The sequence below is a fragment of the Rhinatrema bivittatum genome, chromosome 11 (genome assembly GCF_901001135.1).
Source record: "Rhinatrema bivittatum chromosome 11, aRhiBiv1.1, whole genome shotgun sequence".
NCBI lineage: Eukaryota > Metazoa > Chordata > Amphibia > Gymnophiona > Rhinatrematidae > Rhinatrema > Rhinatrema bivittatum.
This window is the reverse complement of record NC_042625.1, coordinates 49,785,613-49,801,026: the sequence shown is the minus strand read 5'-3', so window position 1 is coordinate 49,801,026 and position 15,414 is coordinate 49,785,613. Positions and strand designations below refer to the sequence as shown.

General features: G+C 50.4%; 1 protein-coding gene across 3 annotated transcripts in view; it reads left to right on the top strand.

The window, feature by feature from the left end:
* PI4KA (phosphatidylinositol 4-kinase alpha) overlaps positions 1 to 15,414 on the top strand; it is a 171,623-nt gene that overhangs the window by 120,801 nt on the left and 35,408 nt on the right. For all 3 annotated transcript variants that reach the window (XM_029619781.1, XM_029619780.1, XM_029619783.1), the window contains 7 exons: positions 408 to 487; positions 817 to 1,010; positions 1,313 to 1,403; positions 9,398 to 9,565; positions 10,090 to 10,143; positions 10,644 to 10,764; positions 11,036 to 11,165. In XM_029619781.1, coding sequence (XP_029475641.1) covers positions 408 to 487; positions 817 to 1,010; positions 1,313 to 1,403; positions 9,398 to 9,565; positions 10,090 to 10,143; positions 10,644 to 10,764; positions 11,036 to 11,165 — 838 coding nt within the window. The remainder of the gene's footprint in view (positions 1 to 407; positions 488 to 816; positions 1,011 to 1,312; positions 1,404 to 9,397; positions 9,566 to 10,089; positions 10,144 to 10,643; positions 10,765 to 11,035; positions 11,166 to 15,414) is intronic.

The following is a 15,414-nucleotide window of genomic DNA, read 5'->3' as shown; positions in this document are numbered from 1 at the left end:
GACTGCAGGGAATTCCAGAGTGGTGACTGTATGCCGGGCTCAGTGCGAGACTGCAGGAAATTCCAGAGTGGTGACTGTATGCCGGGCTCAGTGCGAGACTGCAGGGAATTCCAGAGTGGTGACTGTATGCAGGGCACAGTGTGAGACTGCAGGGAATTCCAGAATGGTGACTGTATGCCAGGCTCAGTGCGAGACTGCAGGGAATTCCAGAGTGGTGACTGTATGCTGGGCACAGTGTGAGACTGCTATGCAGGGCACAGTGCGAGACTGCAGGGAATTCTAGATCAGGTCATATACAGTGACAGATTAGTGAGAGATGGATGTGGGTTTCCTCTGAAGTCTGCACTGATGCTTCTCATGAGCTGCAGGGACTGTTTCTAGAGCCTTTTTCTTTCTCTCTCCTAAAGGGCTGTCCAAGAAGACAAATCGTGGCAGCCAGCTACACAAGTACTACATGAAACGCAGGACTCTGCTGCTCTCGCTGCTGGTAGGGAACTGTCTGCCCTCTGCTTTGCAACAGACTCTGAACGTTTTCTGCCTCCTCTGGCTGGTATCCATTTTCTTTCCTATAACACCAGATGTGAGGACTTTGCATGAAGCAGTGATGTGCGATCGCTGAGCGTGTGGCCCCTGAGATCAGATGCCTTATTGTGGTGTATTGTGACATTAGGAGATGAATGCATCAGCCCAATGACTGCCTGCATGGAGTGGAGTTTCAAGTTTCTGCTGGTATCGTCACACCAAACAGGGAACAATTTTACAGGCAGTGTTTTTCATCTCTTGTAATGCTAAGGTATTTCCCCTCTTTGGTCTAAGGCAACAGAAATTGATCGCCTAACTACATGGTACAATCCATTGTCCTCTCCCGAACTGGAGCTGGACCAGACTGGAGAGAATAGTGTGGCCAACTGGAGATCTAAATACATCAGCCTGAGTGAGAAGCAATGGAAGGACAACGTTAACCTGGCCTGGAGCATTTCTCCTCACCTCGCTGTACAGCTGCCCTGCAGGTGACTCGCACCTCAGATATTGCACCTCGGTCCTGCCCTGCAGCTCCCTCTGCTCTGCCAATAAACCACACTCCTGCCCTTTAGCTTTCTATTAGCTCTCATCCTGAGATTATAGATCTGCTTTTCGCCATCAGCACAGACTTGAAATATCATTGTTCCACTCCAAAGTTTATTCTTCTTAATATTGGCCCAGTTAATTAATTTAGAAAAGCAAAATATTTTTGTAGGGTACCAGGGATGAGAGTTTGTCTGGAGAGCTGCCGGGAATGTAATGTATGTCTATTTGATTTTTTTGTCTTCAGATTTAAGAACACAGAAGCTATTGGGGTTGAAGTGACCCGTCTCGTACGTCTGGACCCTGGAGCTGTCAGTGATATACCTGAGGCTATAAAGGTGCATATTAAACTAGACAAGCAATGTGTCATCTACAGTGACATTGACTTTTTGATGTATTGGTGTCTGATAACAGGCTCGTGGCTGGTGATGATAGCTTACCCAGACTTTTGGAACCTACATTTATCCCCAGTCTACACAGAATGGGCCTTGAAGCTTATAAAGTAATAATGCCATATGACTTTCTCTAAGCCTGCTAAGCAACAGAAATCTCTCCCTGGTTTCTCCTCTCCTCCATTTTCCCCCTCTGATTTTTATCTGCATACATGAATTTATTTCATGACCCAGTGCCTGTTCATACCTAGATCAGTCCAGACAAGTGGGTTTTGCATCCCTACCAGCAGATGGAGGCAGAGAACAAAAACTTTGAGACACTTCTACATATCTGAGAGTGCCACCTGCAGTCCCTCAGTATTACTCTGTCTCCAGCAGATGGTAGAGGTGCAAACCTGCAGTTCTGACTGAGTTAAAATTTTTGGAGTTAAGGAGAAGTATTCAGCTTCCAGTCGATTGGAGTGGCTCCCCGAGATCCTAAGTTCCTTTGTGGGCCATCTCTTGGGTCGAGCCGGGTGACCGGGGGTTGGATGCCCCTGACTATTATAGCCTCTGGTACCGGAGGCCTTGATAGCCTGGGGACCAGCTCCCTCTGGGTCTCCAAAGACCTCCTCCTGCCTGCCTCTGCCTTTTTCAGGAAGGTACCCCTTCTTTTGTTTATGGGAAATTAAGTTTTCTTAAAAAAAAAATAGGAAGAAGTAAAGGGGAAACAGACAGGAGATTCAGTCTCTGTTCATTGTTGGGGCAGTCGGCCAGGTGGGCTACCGGGATCAGCCGGAGCGTGAATTAGGCGGGTGCCGCATTTTGTCATGTTTTCCCCAGTGGGGAAAATTTTTTTTGGTGTGTAGCAACCCTGATCGCGAGTTGCATTGGCCCCCCAAAGGTTTCCCGCACGGCACTTCTGTTAGCGGGGATGCACGGCTCAGCGGGGTGGCCACATGGTGCAGCCTACTTTGCAGCGGTGCACTTCGACCGCGTTCGGTTTGCCGACTGTAGTTTCTCATGGCGGCAACGCCACGCATTGCGGCTTGCAAGGCCTGTGGGCTCTGGTTGGCCCAACTCAATTCCCTCTCCCTCTGCATGGGCTGTGCGCATCTGGGGAAGAGGGTTCCTCTACGGGGGTGGTCTCCTGATCCTCTCGGGCCACAGCTGTGATCAATGCAGCGGTCTCCTCTGCTCAGTGCCCACGGGGCATCGCGCTCAGAATCCTCCAAAGGGAGTCCGGTGATTCCCCTCCTCTCTCTCCTGCGGTGCAGTGGGTTGAGGAAGGCCAAGAGTCCCTGCAGCGAGTGAGAGATACCTTGAGTTTCCTGGGTTGGGTGATCAATCTGACAAAGAGTCACCTGGTTCCGTCTCAGTTGTTGGAGTACCTAGTAGCCTTCTTCAATACCCAGAAGGGCAGGGTGATCGTGACAGTGGGCAGGTTGTCGAAGTTGCAGGCGCATGTGAAGCATCTGTTGAGCTTGCCAGTTCCAAAGGTCTGGGATTACATGCAGGTGCTGGGTTCCATGGCCTTGACATTGGATTTGGTTCCATGGGCCTTTGCTCACATGCACTTCTAGCAGAGTCCAGATCCAGTCTTTTGTGTTGGCTCTCGTGACACAACCTAGAAAAGGGAGTGGTCCTGGAGACCCCGGACTGGGTGGTAGTGACTGCGGATACCAGCCTCAAGGGATGGGGACAGTGTGTCTGAGTCGTTCTGCCCAAGGTCTCTGTTCAGCAGCTGAGGCGTCCTGGTCCATCAATCGTCTGGAGTCGAGAGTGGTGCGCAGGGCTCTGGAGATGTTCCTGCCTTGGATCAAGGGACGGATGGTTCAAGTTTTCTTGGGCAATGCGACAATGGTAGAGTACATCAATTGCCAGGGAAGAACAAAGAGTCTTGCTATTGCTCAGGAGACTCGGTAACACCTCGAGGGAATTGAGGCATCATATGTCTCGAGGCATGGCAACGTTCAGGTGGATTTCCTCAGCAAGCAACAGCTGGATCCTGGGGAGTGGGATTTGGCTTTGGAAGCCTGGGATCGCATTTGTGCCAGATGGTGCATACCCCAGTTGGACCTCATGGCAACATGGGCCAATGCCAAGACGACACGATTTTTCATTCGCCGACAGGAGCCCTGTTAAGTAGGGTTGGACACTCTCATGTGCCCTTGGCCAACGGGGGTTCTTCTGAATGTGTTTCCTCCTTGGCCACTTGTCTGTCGAGTGTTCAGGCATATAGAGATGCATCCAAGGACAGTGGTGCTGGTGGCGATGGAGTGTCTGTGTTGCTCTTGGTTCACAGATTTGGTGTATCTAGCGGTGGACGAGCCTCTTCGCTTGGCTCACCTGCCGGGTTTGCTCCAACAAGGACTCATTTTTTCGGATCTGGAGAATCGCTTTTGTTTCACGGCTTAGCTTTTGAAAGGTGGCGGTTGCGCCAGAAAAGTTATTTGGAACTGGTAATTTCCACTCTGTTCCAGGCTAGGCCTTCTACGTCTATGCCGTATGTCAGGGTTTGGAAGGTTTTTGAGGCCTGGTATCTTCAGCAACAGCTGGCTCCAAAGTCGGTGGAAGTCCCAAACAGTTTGTCCTTTCTGCAACAGGGCTTGTCTAAGGGCCTGGCCTATAGTGAGCTCCGTGTCTAGGTTGCAGCCTTGGGTTGTTTGGGAACAAATTGCGGGAAAGGTTTTTGGCCTCTTATCCCAATGTAGTTCATTTCATGAAGGGGGTTAAGCATTTACGGCCTCCAGTTCGGAAGGTGTGTCCAGATTTGAACCTCAGCTTAGTTTTGAGGGTACTCTGTGGAGCGCCTTTTGAGCCTTTAAGATGAGCTTCTTTGAAGGACCTTATGCTGAAGACTGTAATTCTGGTTGTTGTTTGTTCAGACAGAAGGATTTCGGAGCTTCAGGCTCTGTCTTGTCGAGATGCCTTTTTGCAGATTGCAGATGACAGGGTGACCTTGCGTACAGTTCTATCCTTTTTGCCGAAAGTTGTTTCTGCTTTCCATGTGAATCAGACAGTTGAATTGCCTGCATTTCCGGAATGGTCTAGGAATTCTGCGCAGAATAGGGACCTTCATTTTCTGGATATGCATCACACTCTGTTGCGATATTTGAAGCTCACTAATAGATTTCGGCGATCAGACCATCTCTTTGTGGTGTTCGGTGGAGTAAAGAAAGGGGAGTAAGCTTCAAAGGCTACGTTGTCCCGTTAGCTAAAAGAGACTTATTTGCTTGGCCTATATTTGTAAGGGTCATGCAGTTCCAACGAGTCTGAAGGCGCATTCGACTAAAGCGCAGGCAGCCTCGGGTGGACTGTCAGTGTCTCCCCAAGAGATTTGCAGGGCTGCGGTGTGGTCCGCTCTGCATACTTTCACCAAACATTACCAGTTGGATATTAGAGCGCAAGAGGATGTGACTTTCGGTGAAAGTGTGTTGAGTGCGGGTCTTTCAGGTTCTCGCCCAGTGTAGGGGTGCTTGGGTACATCCCACTTGTCTGGACTGATCTGGGTATGAACAGGAAAGGAAAATTGATTCTTACCTGCTAATTTTCGTTCCTGTAATACCACAGATCATTCTAGAGACCCGTCCCATTGCTGCCGAAAGACTGAATTTCCTGGTGAATTTATTCACTGTATATCACAGATATTTTTTACACTGTTCATGTTGTGTTTTTTTGAGTGAAGCGGTTTTTTGGCTGGAGGTACGTTGATCTTCAGTTCAGGGGGTTCCAACCCTGGGTTTTCTGGTTCGCCTTGGCCTGGGTACAGATCAATACTGAAGGGACTGCAGGTGGCACACTCAGATATGTAGCAGTGCCTCCAAGTTTTTGTTCTCTGCCTCCATCTGCTGGTAGGGATGCAAAACCCACTTGACTGTACTGTTCTGTGGTATTACAGGAACAAAAATTAGCAGGTAAGAACCAAATTTTCCTTTACTTTGTACTTGCCAGCAGGATACACTAACCCCAGACTGTTGGGCCTGGTGTTTTCTTGCTCCTCCTCCTTCTGGTAAGTAAGTTGGTTTGCTTGGCAGCATTCAGTGCCCTGCGGCACTGCACTCTGTATCACGGTGTGCATATCTGAAGGGTTAGACAGGACACTGTCTGCTCATGCTTTCAGCAGCTCTTTTGTGCCCAGGTCTGCAAAGGCTGCATCCCATGAGATTAATTATGCTTGTTTTCTTGTCCCTTCATTTATTCCTAGCGCATGGCATCTCAATTAGCTTACATTACTGTCTTTCCTGCTAAAAGCGTTCCAGTACCTGGAGACCTCGGCCTGCCCACAGGAATCTCAGGTGCTATTGTTTTTAGGCTAGTTTTTAAAAAATATTTTCTAAATAAATCATAAAAATATCCATGTCTGCATCAAAACCACAAAGAGAGAGGACTCTGATGGGAAACTGGTAAAACTCAGTCCTGCCAGGGTACAGAATTAAAGCTTTTACTAATCACTGCATGATAAAACATTATGAAAATCTTCCCAGTGCAGTAATCATACCATCTGCCTCCAGCAGGCCCTGATGCCTGCGTCATTCCTGCACTCTATTCTTCTCCAGGGGTGAAGCTGCCATCTCTTGCTGGATACTCATTCATTCCCCAGTTCCTGTCCATACCCCAGATCAGTCCAGACAAGTGGGTTTTGCATCCCTACCAGCAGATGGAGGCAGTGAATATAAACTTTTCAGGCACTATTACTTAACCTAGAGTGCCACCTGCAGTCCCTCAGTATTTCTCTGTCTTCAGCAGATAGTAGACGTGCAAACCTGCAGTCTGAGAGAGATTTTAAAAAAGAAAAAAAAATAGAAAAGCAAGGATAAAGGACTTATTGGAAGAGCTCCCTGAGGTATTAGGCACCTTCGTGGGCCATCCCTCAGGTGGAGCCGGGCAAGCGGGGGATTGTTAATCCCTGTCTGGTCTCTGCCTGTAACATCCAGAGGGACTGATAGCCAGTTACCTCTGGCCTTTTTTTCCCTATTGCCTGAACAGCAAGGGCTTCCGACTTTGCTGAACCAAGATGCCCTTTTTTCTGAGCGTCATTGCCACAATCACCATCACCTTGGTGAACATGCATGGTGCCATTGCCAAACTGAACAGAAGGGCACAAAACTAAAAATACTTGCCAAGAATCATGAAGCGGAGAAATCGCTCTTGATTCGGGTGTATCGGAATATGCAGGTAATCTTTGGTAAGCCAGGGGCAGTAGTCCGAGGAAGAGAAGTCCTGGTCTATCAATCGTTTGGAGATGAGGGCAGTGTGGTGCACGTTGTGGGCGTTTCTGCCTCTGTTGAGCGGCTGCGCAGTGCGCATCTTGTCAGACAGCCCAATCACAGTGGCTTATATCAACCAGCAAGGGGGTACCAGAAGTTGGGCAGTGGCCCAGGAAGCTCAGGATTTGTTTCTCTGGGCGGAGCAGAATCTGGCGGTGTTAGCGGCATCTCACATTGCCAGGGTGGACAATGTGCAAGTGGATTTTCTCAGTCACCAGAAGCTGGTTCTCAGGGAATGGGAGCTGTCAGACAAAGCGATGGCTCTGATACATTGCTGGTGAGGTACTCCCCATCTGTCTTTATGGCATCGCAAATGAATGCCAAGGCGCCCCGGTTCTTCAGTCACAGAAGAGCACACAGAGCAGAAGGCATGGATGCTTTATTTCCGCCTTGGTCACGAGGGATCCTACTTTGTGTTTCCTCCATGGCCTCTGGAAGGAAAACTGATATAATGAATAGAAAATCACCCCAGAGAAGTGATTCCGGTGGCACCAGAGTGGCCAAGGCACCTGTGGTTCACGGATCTGGTCAACATGGCCCAGTATTTTCATATTGGGGGGATCGCTTTTGTCTTTCGGCTTGGCGTTTGAGAGGAGGTGTTTGAGAGCAAAAGAATATCTGGAGGAACTCATTACTACTTTGTTGCAGGCTAGAAAGACTTCCACTTCTTTGTCGTATGTAAGGGTCTGGAATGTTTTTCAGTCCTGGTGCATGGGTCAAGGAATAGTCTCGACTCAGGCCTCGATACCGCACATCTTGGCTTTTTTGCAGAAAGGGTTAGTGAAAGGCTTGGCCTTTAACTCTCTGAAGGTTCAGGTGATGACCTTGGGCTGTCTTAAAGGCAAGGTGCATGGAGTGTCGTTTTGCTGCTCATCCGGATGTGATTTGCTTCTTTCAGGGGGCAAAACATCAGCCTCCTGTGCGGAAAATATTTCCTTCATGGAACCTTAATCTAGTCCTTAGAGGGATATGTGTGGCCCCTTTTGAACCTTTAAAAAGAGTAATGTTAAAAGATCTCACTTTGAAATTGGTGTTTCTGGTAGCCATTTGTTCTGCCCAAAGTATTTCGGAGCTTCAAGCATTATGCAGAAAACCTTTTTAGAAGATCTCGGATACCGGGATTTCCTTGAGAACGGTGCCCTCCTGTCTCCTGAAGGTTTTATCAGCATTCCATTTGAACCAGGCAGTGGAACTGACGGCCTTTTCAGATGTGGACACCGCTGCCCCGTACGGTAGAGAATTACATTGTTTGGATGTGAAGCAGGCTTTATTGCGTTACCTCAAGGTCACCAGTAGCTTCAGGATATCTGACCATCTCTTTGTGCTTTGTTGTGGTCCTAGGAAAGGGCAGAAGTCTTTAAAATCCACGATAGCAAGATTTATTTTTTATTTAATAGTTTGGTTGAAAGAGGCAATAAGCTTGGCTTATATCTGTAAGGGGCATCCAGTTCCAGAGGGACTGAGGGCTCAGTATCACCACAAGAAATTTGTCAGGCAGCTACTTGGAAGTCGTTGCACACTTTTGCCAGACATCGTTTTGATATCCAAGCCCCAGAGATCAGGGGTTTTGGTGAGAGTGTTCTTCGAGTGGGACTCTCACAATCCTACCCTAATTAGGGAAGCTTGGGTACATCCCAGGAGTCTGGAACGATCTGAGTATGAACAGGAAAGGAAAATTGGTTCTTACCTGCTAATTTTTGTTTTCTTGGAAATCACAGATCAGTCCAGAGTCCTGCCCTGTGTGGGGGAGAGTCCACTCGTATTTCTCACATGATTCTGTGGTGTATAAGCTGCAGAGCTGCTTAAGATTTCAAGTTTGTATTCCTGGTTTGGAGTTTTGAAGCAAACAGTTTTCCTTTGAGGTTTTAACCTTTTTTCCCCTTGCTCGTTTGTGGAAAGTTATTTGCATTGGGATAATCTTGGCTTGGGTACAGGTCAATATTGAGGGTCTGCAGGTGGCACTCCGGGTTATATGCCAGGGTCATTGAAACTTTTTCTGTCTCCATTTGCTGGAAGGGAGGCATAATCCTAGGAGTCTGGATTGATCTGTGATATTCCAGGAACAAAAATTAGCAGGTAAGAACCAATTTTCCTCTATCGTGTGTCTCGGCGAGCCTCATCAACCAAGTGGTGCTGCGATCGGGGCCAGGTGCACTGCTAAGATGGCACCGGCTTCTCTCCATGGGGACCTTGTAAATCGTGCAGCTCATGGCACGGCTGCCTTAATTCGGCCGTGATCTGCTGATTGTGCCTCGGTGGGGGGGGGGGTACCTCCTTCTCGGCAGACAGCAGGTGGAAAGCTCCCAGGTCAGCAAGGCCTGCTGCAGAAGTCCCTGGGGGGAATGGGGATGCAGCTAAGGTGGCTGAGGCGCTGATCTGAGTCCACTGCCTTCATGGCTTGTCCAGACCATCTTGTCCCGATCTTAGACAGAAGTCATTGTCCTCTGTGTGCTAGAAAGCCACACTGTGCACCAAAAACTCTTTATAGCACACCTGCTTGATGTATGATAAGTGAGAGCAATGTCTTGTTCCGCTAGTAAAAATGATCCAATTCTGTGTGCTATCATACAGTTCTTTATGGATGGTTTTTGTACATATTTCACTTCTTGCTTTCTTTTGGCTTAGAGCTTTGAATGGTTCTGAGTTTTAGCTGTTGCAGAGGTTTATTAGCATTGTCCCTTCTCCCTACAGTACCTGGTTACGTGGCACACGATAGATGCAGACGCACCAGAGCTCAGCCATATTCTGTGCTGGGCCCCAACAGATCCCCCGACTGGCCTTTCTTATTTCTCCAGCTTGTACCCACCGCATCCACTCACCGCGCAGTACGGAGTCAAAGTGCTACGGTCATTCCCTCCGGTAAGGAGCAGTCTGCCACATCAGCCTTGCCAGAAGGTACCTCCATAGACATAGCATTGTCACTCGGTTTTACAGCGGCAGCATCAGAGCCATAGCTGTGAGTGCGCCTTCAGCTCGCTAGCAGCAGGGAAGGGCAGAGTGAGACATCAACTCATTGAAAGAGAGTCTGCATTGGATTCACTGGGCCATCCTTTCAAATGATTTTTCAGCAGTGCAATATCTGGGAATTCCTCTTTGAAATGTAGCTCTTGGTGAGCTCAGATGATAAGCATAGTAGTCCCTGAATCCTGGCCAAATTCCAGTACAGTCTGCTGCTTTCCTAAATCTCTGGAAAGCTCCTTATACCCCTTCTAATAATACAAATGATGGTTATGTCTGCATAGAAGGAATATTTCTTTGCTTGCAGTATGGTAGTAAAACATGGAGGAAGTATTTTGTCCAAATTAGGATCAGGCACTTACTCCTGCAATGTATGGTACCTCATCCCAGTTACTGACTGCTTTCTTGCCTGCTGTCTTTGTCAGGATGCCATCCTGTTCTACATCCCTCAGATTGTACAAGCTCTGCGATATGACAAGGTGAGACTGAGGATATATATGTGGCCTGCTCAGTCTCTCACTGTCCATGATATGTCCTATGATCTTTCACTGTCCATGATGTGGCTTTGTGTCTCACTGTCATGCCATATCCTGTGATATGTCTGTGCGTTCATGTCACACGCTATCTGTGATGTGCCCCCAGGTCTCTCATTTCTGTGACGTTTTCCTGCATCTCACTATCCAATGCATATCCTGTGATCTCTCCCTGTCCATGACGTGTCCCTGTGTCTCTCATTATCTGTGGCATCTCCATGCGTCCATGTCTTTCACTGTCTGCGATGCCTCCCCACATCTCTGACTACCCATGCCATGTCCCTATGTCTCTTATTATCTGTGACATGTCCTTGTATCTCTCACCGTCCATGACATGTCCCCGTGTCTCTTGCTGTCTGTGCCATGTCCCCATGCCTCTTATTATCCATGATGAGTCCTTATATTTTTTTTACCATCCGTGACGTGTCCCCACATCTCTCTTGCAGATGGGTTACGTACGTGAATACATCTTGTGGGCAGCTGCCAAGTCCCAGCTCCTGGCTCATCAGTTCATCTGGAACATGAAGACCAACATCTACTTGGATGAGGAGGGACATCAAAAGGACCGTAAGTGCCAGGTGCTGCCTTGGTTCCAGCTCCTGTGATGAGCCCAGAGCCATAAAGGCACTGGCTTGGCCAACAATGCCACCATCAAGCTAAGATCAGAGTTTACTGGAATGAGTTTTTGAAGCAGGACACCAATGTATTTGTTTTCCTTCTCTTCGTTGCTCACACAATTCGGGGCTGCCTTCACCATAGAGTGTGTGTGGCTGTGTCTTTCTCTAGAGGCTTCTCATCAGGACACGTTCATGCTGGTGTGCGTGACTTTTCTCCACAGCTGATATCGGAGACTTGTTGGAAGTACTGGTGGAAGAAATCACTGGATCTCTATCTGGGCCGGCAAAGGAGTTCTACCAGCGAGAGTTTGATTTCTTTAACAAAATCACCAACGTCTCGGCCATTATCAAGTAAGTGAGAGCTTCAGGGTCATTACACACAGCCCAGATAGAGGCTGCTTGCTGTCCCCACCATGAATGAAAGGAAACAGACTTCATTGTGACATCCAGACCAGGAGTTGCCTGTCTGTGTCTTAGTTACAGGGAGTTGCCGAGATCTACTTTCCTATCTTTTTGTTGCATTTGATGGCACCTATAGGCTGAGTGCATGTCAACATATCCAGCTGTCTTCCTATGTTCTCAGCATACATTGAGTCCCATATGACTTTGGGGGAGAGGTTTGTCTTGACTACATTGTAAGCTCTATGGTGCAGGATTGTCTCAAGTGTAAATAGAAATGTGCATTCCCTGTACGTACCAGGATCAGTCCAGGACACCTGGGTTGTGACTCCGCACCAGTAGATGGAGACAGATTAAAACTTGTGGGCGGAGCCATATATAAGCCCCTGTGCCAGTCACAGCCCCTCAGTCTTACTCTGTCTCCAGTAGATGGTGCAGGTCCAGTCACAGCCCTGCCTGACCTGATTCTGGTGTTGGTGTTAGTCAGGTTTGAATTTTTTGGGCTAGGCTTTTCTATTAGGCTTAGTTGTTTATATACCAAATGGGGGTTTTTTTTCTTTTAATCTCTTAGTCCCGGGTGCCCTGCCTCCCAGGGGAGTTGAGAGGTCCTGAGGGGACTACCCTCCCCCGGTTGAGGCCGCTGCCAGGGTTGAGGACCCGGCTAAGCTAGTGGCAGCGTCAGGGGTGACACCAGGGAGCCTGGTTCACTCACCCCTGCAGGAATAAGGGCTTTTCAGAACCAGGGACAGCGTTTTTGTTTGTAAAAAAAAAAAAAAAAAAGTTTTTACTTTTGTTTTTGCGGCTCTCTGTTACCTGGTGTCGCCGCTCCGTTTTTCTCGGTGGGGGGGCGTCATTGGCAGGGGGGAGGTCGCCGAATTGCTCTGTTTGTTTATTTTAAATTTTTTAATTTTTGTGGTAATTTTTTCGCCGCGGCCCCGTTTTTCTCCCGCGTTTTCGCCAGCATGCCGCGTGCTGCACAGTGCAGGGCCTGCGGCTCGGCGCGCGCGCGTCTCTCTAGGGACAGCCTTTGTTCAGCCTGCGTTCCGGGTGATGAAGGACCCTCGGTAGCGACGCGGGGGGCTCGTTCCCGGGTCGTGCGTTCGCCGTCGCGCGGTGGTAGCTCCGCTGACAGGCCTCAGGATCTTTTCCCGGTTAGTGCGGGAGTGGTGGCCATCTTGGCCACCGGCCGGGAAATTTCGCGGGAAACGGTGGGGGCCTCTTCCTTTCCTCCTGCGCTTTCCCCACAGCGTGTCACGGCGGGGGAGGTTCCCTCGGAGGGGCTTCGGTCCCGGGAGGCTTCCGAGAGTGATTCCTCGGATTCTGGTGATTTTTCTGAGGATTTTGCGCTGTTGCTGCGCAAAGTCCTCAAATACAAGCGCAGCAAGCGCATCCGGGGGAATGGCTTGCGTGCGGCCGACCACGGGTCCCCTCCACGGAAAAAGAAGACCAGGAAGGGCGCGGAGATCGCCCACGGTGCGTCCCGGGGGAAGCGGCCTCCCAGGGGGGTGCCGCAGGAATCGGATCCCGAGGATTCCCCTGAGGATGATACGGAGTCCGCCGAGGAGCCCCTGACGGGGGCCGGGAAGGCAGCAGTGGATGGTACTGCACAGCCCATTGCAGAGAAAGCTGCACAGGCTGCAGAAGGGGATGACCCCAAGGTGGTGCGGCTATTCCGCAGAGAGGAACTGGCACTTCTCATCCCGGCCATTCTCCATGAATTGGGAATTGAAGCTCCTCCGGTGGTGGTCCGCCAGGAGGCGAATATGGATCCTGTTCTTCTCGGCCTCACAGGACCGGCGGTCGCCTTCCCTTTTCATTTCTTGTCCACGGATATCCTTTTCAAGGAATGGGATACTCCGGAGTTAGGTTTGAAAGTCAGTAAGGCCATGGATAAACTCTGTCCTTTACCGGAGGAGGCGCTGGAGCTCCTCCGACTTCCAAAAGTGGATTCGGCGGTGTCCGCTGTCACGAAGAGGTCTACCATCCCTGTCACGGGAGTGACGGCCCTCCGGGATATTCAAGACCGAAAGTTGGAGGTACAGCTCAAAAAGATTTTTGAGGTTTCCGCCTTGGGAGTGCGAGCTGCCATTTGCACGAACTTCGCTATGCGAGCTAGTTTGCGCTGGGCCCAGGTACTGCAGGCGAATGCAGGTCTCTCTCCGGAGGAGGCTTCCCAAGCAGATAGGTTGGAAGCAGCTATCGCATATGGGGCCGATGCGCTCCATGATCTTTTACGCACTTCAGCTAGATCCATGGTGGCAGCGGTGTCGGCACGCCGCCTCCTTTGGCTGCGCAACTGGGCGGCGGATGGTTTGTCCAAGGCTCACCTCGGGGCATTGCCCTTCAAAGGGAAATTGCTGTTTGGTAAGGAATTAGATGACTTGATGGTTTCCCTGGGTGAGAACCGAGCGTTTAGGCTGCCAGAGGATAGGACCCGGTCGCGCTCTTCGTTTTCTGGCAGAGCCTGTTTCCGGGGTCCCCGGAAGTCCAGGCCGCAAAGATCCACCGGACCTTCGTACAGGCCAGCCTCTTCTCGAAACACTCACTGGCAGCAGTCCTTTCGGGGCAAAAGCTTTGGCAGGCAAGGAGGAGCCCCGTCGGGTACGGGTTCCAAACCTTCGCAATGAAGTTCGGCCGGCCCATCCCTCGTCGCGCCCTCAGCACGCTGTCCCAAACGTGGGGGCGCGTCTATCCTTATTTCTCGGGGTATGGGCCAGCATGACGTCGGATCAGTGGGTCCTCGACGTGATAAGACACGGTTACGAGTTAGATTTTGCTCGCATCCCAGCGGACAAGTTCCTGGTCTCGCCTTGCAAGGATCCCAAGAAGAAGGCGGCAGTGCTAGACACCATCCGAAGACTAGAAAGCTTGGGGGCCATCTCTCCAGTTCCGGCCGATCAGTACGGCAAGGGCCGGTACTCCATTTACTTCATAGTTCCCAAGAAGGACGGCACTTTCCGACCCATACTGGATCTGAAAGGAGTCAACAGATGTCTTCGGGTCCCTCACTTCAAGATGGAAACCATTCGTTCGGTGATCGCGTCAGTGCGGCCAGGCGAATTCCTTGCGTCACTAGATCTCACAGAAGCATACCTTCATGTGGGCATCCAGCCAGCCTTCCAGCGGTTCCTGCGGTTTTGCATTCTGGGCAGACACTTCCAGTTCCGGGCTCTTCCGTTCGGCCTGGCGACAGCGCCTCGGACATTCACGAAAGTGATGGTGGTAGTGGCGGCGCACTTACGTCGGGAAGGCCTCCTGGTTCACCCTTACCTCGACGACTGGCTGATTCGGGCGAAGTCAGAGAGCCTGTGTCGGCAAGCGGTATCAAGGGTGCTACAATTCTTGCAGTCCCTTGGCTGGGTGGTCAACTACAACAAGAGTCATCTGGAACCCACTCAGTCCTTGGAGTACCTTGGAGCCGTTTTCGACACAAAACGGGGCAGAGTGATTCTCTCTCAGGATCGGATATGCAAACTACAGTCTCAGGTACGACGTCTTTTGTCTCAACACCGTCCGCGAGTCTGCGATTACCTGACAGTTCTCGGATCTATGGCCTCAACGCTGGCGTTAGTCCCTTGGGCGTTCGCTCACCTGCGGCCACTGCAGTCTTCATTGTTGTCCCGCTGGAAACCGATTTCAGAGGAATATTATCTTCCACTGCCTCTCGAGAATCAGGTGCGCTCCAGCCTGGGCTGGTGGCTGGATTCCAAACATCTCTCCTGTGGAGTATCTCTTCTTCTTCCCAACTGGACAGTGGTGACCACGGATGCCAGTCTTTCCGGTTGGGGTGCAGTTTGCCAAGAGAAATCGGTTCAGGGTCTGTGGTCAGAAGATCAGACCCGGTGGTCTATCAACCGCCTAGAGTTCAGGGCGGTCCGTCTGGCATTGCAAGCTTTTCTACCCCTTGTACGAGGAAAGGCGATCCGAGTATTGTCGGACAACGCTACCACCGTGGCTTACATCAATCGCCAGGGCGGGACGAAAAGTCCTCAAGTAGCAGAGGAAGCATGTTCCTTGATGGCCTGGGCAGAGCGGCATCTCAGCGATCTCGCTGCGTCTCACATAGCAGGAGCCGACAATGTCCAGGCGGACTTCCTCAGCCGACACCACCTAGATCCCGGAGAGTGGGAGCTAGCGGAAGAAGCGTTTCTTCTCATTTGCAGGACTTGGGGAACGCCCCACATGGATCTCATGGCCACGT